General features: G+C 33.4%; 1 protein-coding gene across 1 annotated transcript in view; it reads right to left on the reverse strand.

Moving 5' to 3' along the window:
- Positions 1-11,174, reverse strand: part of LOC145691944 (carboxylesterase 1F-like) — a 37,136-nt gene extending 25,962 nt beyond the window's left edge. Inside the window, exons 1-4 of the mRNA XM_081767247.1 lie at positions 11,034-11,174; positions 9,548-9,733; positions 6,847-7,037; positions 3,875-4,049 (exon numbers count right to left, since the gene is read on the reverse strand). Coding sequence (XP_081623373.1) covers positions 3,875-4,049; positions 6,847-7,037; positions 9,548-9,733; positions 11,034-11,103 — 622 coding nt within the window. The 5' untranslated portion in view covers positions 11,104-11,174. The remainder of the gene's footprint in view (positions 1-3,874; positions 4,050-6,846; positions 7,038-9,547; positions 9,734-11,033) is intronic.
- Between the last annotated feature and the right edge of the window lie 532 nt (positions 11,175-11,706).

The following is an 11,706-nucleotide window of genomic DNA, read 5'->3' on the forward strand; positions in this document are numbered from 1 at the left end:
TTTATCTGCAATGATATTTGAAATGCGACCGTCTCCTTTAGTCTAACCAGCATAACTGTGGGACGTAAAACTTAAAGATTTCATTTCATTTTTTGGACCTTATCTAACATGAAAGACGTTATTATATCACATGGTAACATGTATAAGTACACGATATATTGTAAGTTCGTTGGTGGTATTTTAGTTAAAATCTGATTAAAAGAAATTTTGGTTTAGAAATTTGGTAGGTGATTATTCTACTTTATTCATATGCTAAAAATATAATCTAGGATTGTAGTTAACGATTCACAGTATTAAGGCCATTGGTGAAAAACATATTCGTGCTGCATACTGATAGGTTGATCAATTTCAAAGCTTTTCATTTCGGAAAGTATAGATTAAAAAGTTTTAGATCACTGATTGAAAACCTTTTTAAAGTTTAAAGTTTCGAAGTGTAGAATGACTCGATCCTTATGTCTTTGATATTAAATTTTTGAACTTCGAACTTGATAATTAATTAAACAAATTTATTAATATACAGTATTAATTTTATACGTTAAAGCTCAGGAGTTTAATCCAAGACACAATCTAAAACGTAGATGTGACTAAATAATTGGAAACCATTCAGTGTTTCACTAAATAGTTTATAAATGTTCGAAGAAGAATAGTTCTCTTCTCTTAGTGACTACTTACCCACTCTTATTTTCCTCTAACATCTTACCTTAAGTTTTCTCACAAAGTTCCATAGATTTCATTTTTATGTACACTTCCTCATCTTTTCCAACTCTTTATAATTCTTCTATGTCCTCACATTTTCTTTTGTAAAACTCTCCAATTGTTCAATTTCTTTCCCTTCGTAACTCGTTTTTCAACTTCCTGTATTTCTTTCTGCCTTCTTCCGTATCAACCTGATTCCTGGTCTTTCTTCCCCTAATCTTGTCCAACATCAGTTCTGTAACCCATGGTTTCTTACCCGTTTTGTTTCCGCTGTAACCTACTACTTCTTCTGCAGCTTGTTGTATTCCAAGTTTAATATACTCCCACCGTCTAATACAACCTACACTTATCCTTTCCTCGTTTGAGTATTTTGCTTCTAATTTTTCAAATAAAATATTTCTCACTTCATCGTTTATAAACTTTTAGTTTTCTCCTACTGCCTATTTCTCCTGTTCCTATTTTCAACCTATTGCCTACTTTTCTTCTGTCTACATTTTCAGTTGAGTATCCACTTCGGCCAGCATAAGGTTATAATAAGAGAAAAAGTCGACACTCGGAAATTTCTTCGCGTTGTTCAAGCTATTGAAATGCCTGTCTTGAATCATAACATAGTCTATCTGATATCTTCAGCTGTCTTTTAAGGACTTCTGTGTATATCTTTCTCTCTAGTGCTGATTGAATCTATTGTCTCCAGTTACTAGTGAATTGTGAGTACAGAAATTGACCAATCGCTCTCCCTTTTCATTTCTTTCGCCTAAATCATATTTTCCTACGACCTACATATTTTCCTATTTCCTAAATCATATTTTCCTATTTTTTCTACAATTGCATTGAAATCTCTCATTGCATTTACCTATACACTCTTCTTCTTCCTATCTACATATATTTTCTTCTATTTCCTCATAATTTTCCTCTACTTCTTCAGTTGTATGCGAAGTCGTTGGTCCCTATGTCTGTATCACTAAGAGATCCTTGTTCTTTCCTTTAAGTTGTAACATCATTTCCCTATTATCAAGTAATTTTATTTCATACCTTATCTTGTAAGCACTTATCAAAAATTATTCCTACGACATTATGACCGCCATTTTGATTACTATGCTTTGATCTTCCAAAAACCATTGTGCATGTGCTTTCCTTCTGTTGTCAATAAACTGTGGAAAATAGAGTGGTGGTTTCCATTGAGTTCCACCTTGTAGTATCCCAACCATTAGTCCCTCTGACCACTTCTCAGACTAAAGTTTATGTTGCCGCATCAATTACTATGATTGTTGCCAATTTGGCTACTAGAATTTGGCTGCAGCTTTCTTCCAGAACACTCTTCGGCTACTCCATTCAGATCTGTTCGATAGTTTAGCCCTTCTGCCAGTGAACTACTCTCACCATTGCTCTAAAGTTTACTGTAACACTCAATTCTCCCACCTAATACATAAATGTCTTAATAAAAGTAGCGTTTATCGGGGAGCTTAGACACATATGGAAGTTAACTTTCGGCTTCTTTTGTGGTTGATTAATGCTGGCATGAAAGAAGCTGAATTGACATTTCTAATTAATATTTGGAAACTATGTTGTTAGGTCTGTTGTACAAATTATCAGTTTCCAAGTTTCCTTAAATAGTGTAAGACAATTTTCAGTATCACCCTTAGAAAAAGTGTTAATTTTCTTCGTATTAATTTTTATATTTCTACTGGGCTTCTTGACAGAATGCTCCTTGAAACCATGATATTTTAATACAGTAGGCACTAATGATTTTCAATGTACTTTGCGTCTTTATGTAACATCCAGTTTATGAAAGATTTACTATTAGCGTGGAGTCTGAATCATGAACCGGATTTGTATTCGATACAATTGGTTGCTACACAGACCATAATGCAAGATCATCTTTCATAGAGTACGCTGTTCTCCACTACAGTATATTGCCTTGAAGAGCCCTGTATTACGAGACCGTAACACCAGCCCCGGTTAGGCTACAAACTAAAAATAATGTCATGTTTTAATTTCCTCTCCAATTAGAAGCCTTATATTGAAAAATCCTTTAAAATTGAAGCTTAACATTAGTTTTAGTTTTCGTTAGTACAATCGTTTTCCAATTCCAATTCTCAGTTGTATTTCTATTTTACTTTTCAATTTTAGTGAGACTGTAAGTTGAAACTTTCGTTCCATAGAAGCTAAGATGTTCTATCGGTTCATTTAATAATTTGACGGTTGGTTCGTTTGGAGTTAATGTCCTGTTCAACACTGACGTTTTTTAATCCTGGATCTAAATCGTCATGGAGGATTCGAGCCACATGAGTTTCCATCAGGCATACAACGACGGTTTCCTGGGCTCAAGTTATATACTAGAGACCTGCAAAAAAAGTTTTTTAAAAAACCGAAATCCGAAAAACCGATATTACGGTTTCCTCCAAATCCGCTTCGGTTTTTCACCGAGTCCGGTTTTGGTTTTCTGCAAGATACGGTTCGAATTTTCGTCGAAACCGATTTCGATTATCCCCAAATGTGGTTCTGTTTTTACCGAAACTTAAAAGATAAAACGGTTTTTGAAAACACATAAAACTATTTCTGTGGAAACGGAATCGGTTCCAACGCGACACTATTCTCGTAAGAAATAGAACCAGTTTTGGAAAACCTAAAACCAGTTGTGATGAAAAACTAAGCCGGTTTTCCAGTAAACCGAATCGGATTCGGTAAAAACTAACCAGTTTATAGAACACATATAACCGGTTTCGGTGGAAACCGAACACGTTTTTGGGGAAAACCGAAACCAGTTTCTGCGAGAAACCACTTTTTTTTTAAAAAAAATAAACTGTTTCGGTTTTCCTAAAAACCGGCAATCGATAAACCGGTTTTTGTGCCCACCAGTAGTAAATACACAAACAATATAACCATGAGGGAAACAGCTTACAAAACTTCTCTCAATGAACTCATGTTGCTCTCCTTTCTAAATATTCTACCTGGTTATTATGCAAGGTTTACGTATTATCTTGCTGAATATCAAGATGTCTTGTTAAATCTCTGGAAAGAATATCATGGGAAAACGTATGTAAATACATACATTATACAAACTTAAAATAATAATAATAATAATAATAATAATAATAATAATAATACATCTATCTCAGAAGACAGTTTTAAACTACATTTACTAAAGAGAGAACACAACATAATCATGTCATCTTACCAAGAAAACCACCCAATGCTTCATTCTTGGTAGTTCCTGACATCAACGGAACGTGGTTAAAATTTCCAGATGTATACAATTCAACTGGATCCTGTTCCATAAATCGAATGTCTCCTGTAGTTTGAACGACAACTCTTGGTGAAGATGAACTCAAACCAAGTCGACCATATGTACCCTAGTAAATGTAGAAATATACAGTAACTCAGTTTAATTCTGTAGAATAGATCATGAAACACCAAGATTTTATTGCTTCTAGAAGTATATGTAATTCAAATTCTACATTAAGCTCATGGGTTGTGTGTGAATGACTAATGAAATACCCATTTGCTTCGGAAAGAATCGAAATCAAGTAGAAACTTTAATTCAGTATACCATGAAAGTACATATGTTCAGCACCTTGCCTTGTGGGTTCAGTAGCCGCGGGCGCCGAATAGGTGGAAAATTCAGGAGAAAACAGCAAAAAGACAGGAAAAATTACTTGGAATATACATATGAGGACAATGTCGTATACTTTCGCCTCGGACGCTGATTTTTCACGGCACATCACTGCATGTCACCTGTTTTAAAGTTACTTTATGAGAAATTGGGCTATTTAACTTTTTACCATTACTTAGTTATTAGTTGTAGTTTTAAATTATATCATTTTTTCATACGTATGTGCATTACTGGTTATGTAATCGAATAATTTTCATAATTCGCTGAGAATTTCAAATTGAAAAAATAAATTGAACACTATTCGAAACGTAAAATGTTTTCCCCTAAACCAAGTTTTACTTCTTGAATAGCATAAATTGTCTTGTGCCGAGGGTTCATTCCCGTTGTGCCTACTTCCCGTTCTGCCTACAGACCCTCCAGCACTTTAAAGAAAATATTTTTAATTATCTTATCTCTAGGCAGAACGGTAATTCCCGTTGTGCCTACTCTTTCGAGACGGGGAATTATGTGCAGGGAGGAATTTTTGTAGGGAATATTTCTTTAGTATTTCTAAAAGCTTCTGTAAAAACAACCACCACCTCTACAAGTTTCATCATACATGGAAAATTGGTTGACTCAGTTGCAAGAATGTTAGACATTGTATGTGAAACAAACATTAAAAAAAAAAAAAAAAAAAGATCTAATATCAAGCAATTTCAGAACAAAATTTCAGGGGCAGTCAGGTGTTCTGAACGCTGATTGGCTACCGGTGAACACAGTAGCCAATCACCTTCAAGAGTACCAAACTGAAACAAAATCTTATAAATCCCTTTCCCTCCCCGATTATCTGACCTTTTGATTTGAGTTGAAACTCTACAAAAACATTCAATTATGATATTTGTATTTTGTATTCCTGCTATTTACATTGACAATATAAATATGAAAATAGAAGTATGTATGATATTATGGCATATAGTATAGAATCACGTATAGAAGACAAATCAGCTGATAAGGTGATGCCGAAAAAGTAATTTTAATGTAGGAGACTAAGACCCTTTCTTAAGGGCCCCCTTATGGAGACGGTGATGATGAGAAATGAATGAAATAGTGGAAAGTAGGAGAAAACGGTAGAACACCGAGAAAACCAACGCACACGGTGTTTGTCCACCACAAAGCTCACCTGGCTCGAGCTGGGATCGAACCATGGACCCCATGCACCAGAGGTGAACGCTCTACCCCTGAGCCATTGCGGTCCCATTTTTTTCTTTTTTTACAATATAAGTACGACATATTGCGTGTAATACAGAATCATGTATAGAGGACAAAGCACCTGATCATATATAGAGGTGATGCCGGAAAAAGATCTGTGATGTAGAAGACAAAGGCTTTTTTTAGAAAAAGAAAAGAGACCGAATTATGCATCTTCTTGCATTGTTTGTTTAATATATGGCCAAATATATTTTGAGGATGTGAACTGTAGCACCTATTACGTACTGCGAGCCTTAGAATGTTGGAGATGAACTACTGGAAAACTGAATAAAATTTTGTTGTGAAATGACTTGATATTAGACCGAAATAAGTTTATTTTCTTGTAACTGAATCAATTAATTCTCCATTTCTCTGTAAGTATTAAAAAAACACATCTCTACTAAAGTAGACGTGAATAACGCTGCTAATAACAAAACTATACCTAGTCATTTTTTCTGAGAAGAGCAAGTAAGATAACATTTAAAATATATGATGAAATTTAAAGGAATAGTTATTCTTCTTACAGAATCTATTAGAATTACTAAAGAAAAAATCCCTAGAAAAGATCCCTCCCTGCACAGAATTCCCCGTCTCGAAAGAGTAGGCAGAACGGGAAGTAGGCACAACGGGAATTACCGTTCTGCCTACAGATAAGATCATTAAAAATATTTTCTACAAAGTGCTGGAGGGCCTGTAGGCATAACGGGAAGTAGGCACAACGGGAAGACACCGTGCCGAGTAATTTATTTAAAATTAAGTTCAATATTCACTATGTAAGAATCAAACTGAATATATGAACGTGAGATAATAAATGCGTTATATTTTTGCTATTACTTACGTGTAAAGGAAAGAGAAAAAGAACTGATGTAAAGAATTAATGCATTAGGCACGTTTATTCTCTTTCAGCATAGCGCGTCATTTAGTTTGTACCGATATGATTTGCCGCTTTGATATTGTTGAGCACAGTATACTCTGTTCGTACCTGTTTCCAGCATTACTCACAAGTGTGTATCCTACCGTGGCGATAATAATTTTAGAATTCCTTTAACGCGCACGATGCAGCTGAGTCGCGAAGCTTTGGTCTCAAATTATATGTCAGAATAAATTTTCCCAAAAACCATCATTTATGAGCAATTTAATCGTTCACACACCTATTTCCTGGACTCATGCTCGTAACACCAGAATGGTATTATATTGAGCTATCTTCCATGTTATAGGTTATTACGAAAAACGTACAGATTATGAGATTGATTATATTGAACATTAAAAGCAAACGTGTATTAATAGTAGAGCACTTTATTTTCAATTACCTGATATTGTCCAAGGGCTGATACTAAGTCGAGAGCAGGAGTAGATTGGAAGCAAGTAGTGACAGTAGTCAAGTTGTCCAGGGAGCAACCCAGTATTTCTGCTATTTCAAAGGCTGTTGCTCGAGGATCTCTGTCGACAGATCCAGGAGTAAGAATTGATCCACTTTCAAGGATTGCTTGGTGAAATAGATCTTTAAAAAGTTTATAATTAAAGATTATTTTTCATAAAAAAATATCTATGAACAATTTAATTTACTAATTATTTTTGACTTCATATATGGCATAGGATGAGAAACGAAGTGATGAGGAAGTGTTATTCTAGCTTTTCTACCTTATTAGCCTAAGATGTATTTTTATAGAGAGATATGTTTTAGCGTTTTTAAGGGCACTCATTGCGCTTAAAGACTAACTGCATGAAATACAAATTCTATTTTTGGTGAGTTCCTCTAAGATAGTATGGAGTGCGTCATTAGCGCAAATACTTTTATTGTATCCATTTCCGTTTAAGAAAATGTAATAGATTCGAAGTTTTTCTTAGCTGATCAGAAATATTTTCTTAAACAGATAAGATTTAAATACATACGGTCCTAAACTACGAAAGACTGTTTATTATTGAAAAAATGTTTCAAGTACGCACCAGTTGGTTTGCTGTCCAATCTTGGAAATGAAATTCTATCGATTGACTACACTAACTTATTATGATCTGAATTGTGTCTAATTCTTATACCGGTACTTGAAATATAATATTTCCTAAAATCCTGAAATTTGTTCGAATATGTATTTTAAATTTCATGATTTTAGGAAAATCCTATCAATTACACCGTTTTGGACGAATTCGTTACTGTTAAAATGTAGACGGCAAGCACTGTAAACTTTCATTTCTTATATTTTCTAGCAACAAGAAACAGGTATCTGGCAATTAGAAATAGACATTTACGTAGCATCTTGGTTTTAATTACTCTGGTATGCAAAACTTAAAAATGGAAATACGTTTCCCCTGCTTTATTACTTTTAAGAAGCATAAATTCGTGCAACTTGAATCACGTTTTTAAATTTGAAAGTAGTAATACAATATAATACAGGAAATGACAATAAACATGATTAGAATAGAAAAAAATTTATACATAGGTAATAACCTACTAAATGCATTGCGGTTCACGATCTTTCCTTGATAGTACAGAAGAAATGAAATGGTCCTTAATAAGATTTGTGATTATCGCCACAACGATGCATGCCACTAAGAAGTCCGCTGCTTGTGCAGTTCGATGCGATCGCGCATTACCACCCATAAAGGAATTGGATCGACTGCACTTCTGAAAACACGCACGTTTGAAAATACTACAGTGTCACAATAATATTGACTGGTGATTATACCGAGTTCGAGTATTGAGAAGTCGTCATGTCCATGGAATATTATGCCTTCTCATCTAAGAACACCAAACAACCAATCTGAAAATGTTGGACAATATTCCTGGTTTCGTTGTGTCCAGAATCACTACCCAGACGCAATTTGCACTTTTGAAGAAGATAACGGGAACTCACTAATCCTCGATCCAGTCTTGGTGTGCTTGGAACCGAAAACAACGGTGGTGCTGATGTGTAAATGTTGACGGTAAACAAGTAGTGGCTGTAAGGCAAAGATCTCATCCCCCAAAGTCCATGTACAGATCGTCCTCTGCTGTAGTTGAACGTGATGGACCACAATTTCTCCTTCGCTCATTCGGAATGTGAAGGTTTGGATTATGATTATTAATAAATTATCAATAACTCCATCCAGACCATTTCCTAAAGATGACAAATCTGGAAACTTAGAGATAATTAGCAGTACTCAAATTTCTCCATTTATGAAACTTTTTGAAACTAATAATTCTGGTAATAGTTTATCTAATAGCATTCTTTAGGCGTAAACCTTCAAGTGTTTGAAAATCATCGTATTATTTACTGTTAATAAGTTGTTTACAGAAGAATTAGAAAGCGATACGGTTTGTCTTTAAGACCATTGAAAGTATAATCCATTGAGATGATATAACTTTACCTATTGTATATTAATCTTATAAATTTCTCTCTAACTAGAAAATATCTTATACTTGTGCACAAGTATATAACACGTTTATTTAAAAACTAAAACGTGTTTACAATTTAAATTTCTCCCTATACCTAATTATAATCTTCAAGTAAATATACGCGTGATTTTGTCTTTCATCAAATGCTATTCTATTAAAAATCAATTAGATTAATATTTTTTCATCATATCATCCGCACGTATATCCATATAAATTTAGAAACAAAAATCATTTTCATTTAAGTAAAAGAACAATGAATTTTAACATTTGTTGTTCACAGATATGAATCAAGAAGTTCATGAATTAATATTGTTTCAGTATGTAAAATGGTTTTGACAGTTCTTTCGAAAATCCAACAAGTGTTATTCATATATTATTGTATTGAGATATCTACTAGACTTCCACCATATTTTATTCGTTAGTAGTGTTCCGAATAACTTTTACTCTATAAATAAATTCTTAGAATGGTGTAATTGATGTGTTTTTTGCATATGTAATTTTTATTTCTATCAAGGTTTATTCACTCAATGATTTCAAGGAATTTAGGAGAAATGCGATGTATGTGAATAATGAAGTATGTTTTCTGCGTTTTATGATTAATTAAATACTTTCTAGGTAGTAGAAATATCAATACTTACTTGCAGAGAGTGGGCTGATTAAGTGTAAATGAACACTCCATGATCCAGCGCTTTGTCCCCATATAGTAATACGATTAGGATCACCACCAAAATATTGAATGTTCTTATTGACCCACTGAATAGCTTTCAGTTGATCTAATAGTCCTGCATTACCAGGAATGTCTTCGGTTTGCAGTGAGAGGAAACCTTTGAAATAAATGAATAACATATTGTTTTTGTAATAATGTTACGATAATATGTAATTACTAAAATCATTTTCTAATTAGAAAATCATCTAATAATTACGTATATAATCAAGATCAATTCTAAGAAGAACTTCTAACCACAACAATTCACTTTTTTATTGCTTACAGCATTTAATTTCTGTTTCAGAAGTTACTCACAGTCATAGTATTTTCTGGACTGGTTAGACTAATAACTTCACTTGATCTTTAAAATTATTCTGTTTCAGCTCATAACCATATTTAATTGCTTAGCCTCAAATTAAGCACATAAATTCTTAGTTCTAAGAAGGGGAATATGCATACATCAATACAATGTCCTCAAACATGAATACAGTGTAGTCTCTTATTTCGACTATAATTAAACCTACAATGTTACATCCGAAAGTTATTAGGCTGAACCTAAACATTGTGACTTACTCGGTTAATTTAAAATCTTTTATTCACTTCAAAATAGCACCTTTGTGAAGCGATATATTGATTCCAGCTATGTTGCCACTTTATGCATACTATTAAAAGTTATATTTTTGGCTTCGTATACGATTTTTACTGGATTCATCTATGCTAAGCACGACCGTGTACCTTGCAAATTCTTAGAGAAATTAAGAAATGTTATAGGTCTAAATTTGGTTAGTAAGGCGACGAATCAATTAAGAAATGCTCTTTATGCAACAGTAATTCAAGTATTACAAGATTTAAATGTGTAGGCTGCAGGATCCTCATGCACGTAAGGCAAATTCTTTTTTTATACATATAAATATTGAGTACATTGAATGTTACCATGTTTTTATGTAGCTTGCTAGTGATACTCTTCGTCTCTATTAATGCTCTAATTTAAATACAAAATTCAAATCAAGGCCTTCATTCCATAAACATGCTCCTTCATTTCAGAAGCTTTCGCACCAGATCTGCCAAGAATTACGAAGAATTTGATGTGTTTTTTGCCCTGTGATTTTGCCTATGCTAAAATATGAAACTTAGAGAGCCATCTGAACATGAAACTTGCGTAGCTTCTATTGTTCCCATTTCGACATGATTCGGGATATGGAGTTCCAATATTTCTTGCTTTCAACCATATCGCACACATTTAACCTATGCAATCTGTTAACAGTTTATTGCGTTACCGATCTCGATGAAGTAAAAATTCTGATTTCAACTTAATATAAACATTATCTCACTGTTACTAAATAGTGTAAATGTTACTACAATTAACATTTAACCTATTACTTTTAAAAAGACTAAAACGACAAAAATTACACTTTTACCTAGAAGTCCAAGACGATACTGAATACTAACTAATACAATGTCTTCATCCATGAAAAAGTCGTGTTTCATTTCAGTTTTGCTTGAACCAAACGTCCAACCACCTCCATGGATAAACAGCAATACAGGTGTGTTTGCATTAGCACTTGCCTATAAAAGAAACCAAAAATGTAGATGTACAGCATTCAATAATTAATAAGACATAGCTAAACATATTGTGACTATCTCCGTTTACTTTAAATTCGTATAGGTTTACTGAAAGCAAAGAATTAACCAAATGGAGTCTAATAGGGTACCGTAAAAACGATTTTGAAGTTATAATTGCTTGCGCTGATCGTCAGTTCCATGCTTGGAATGATTCAGCCAAAAACATGAAATTTCTCTAAGGTGTATAAACTAGTAGTTCAAAGCTGGTTAAATTTTTGGCTTTGTATAATTAAAAGCTATCAATTGTGCGATGTTATTACTGTACCATTGAAAATTATGTATGGTAAGTACGATTAAAATTATAATTATTATAATTAAATATACAATGTAGAAGGCAAATAGTTAACGAGTTTCTCAAGTTAAGGTTTGTATTTGACATATAAAAAGGATTACCAATTGTCTTAATTGTTGAAGTTTAGCTTAGAATATTATAGGTTTCTGAGATTTTTTTTTCAAATGGGAAGCTAT

This window comes from Thermobia domestica, chromosome 8, assembly GCF_964235325.1.
Source record: "Thermobia domestica chromosome 8, izTheDome1.hap1.1, whole genome shotgun sequence".
Taxonomy (NCBI): domain Eukaryota; kingdom Metazoa; phylum Arthropoda; class Insecta; order Zygentoma; family Lepismatidae; genus Thermobia; species Thermobia domestica.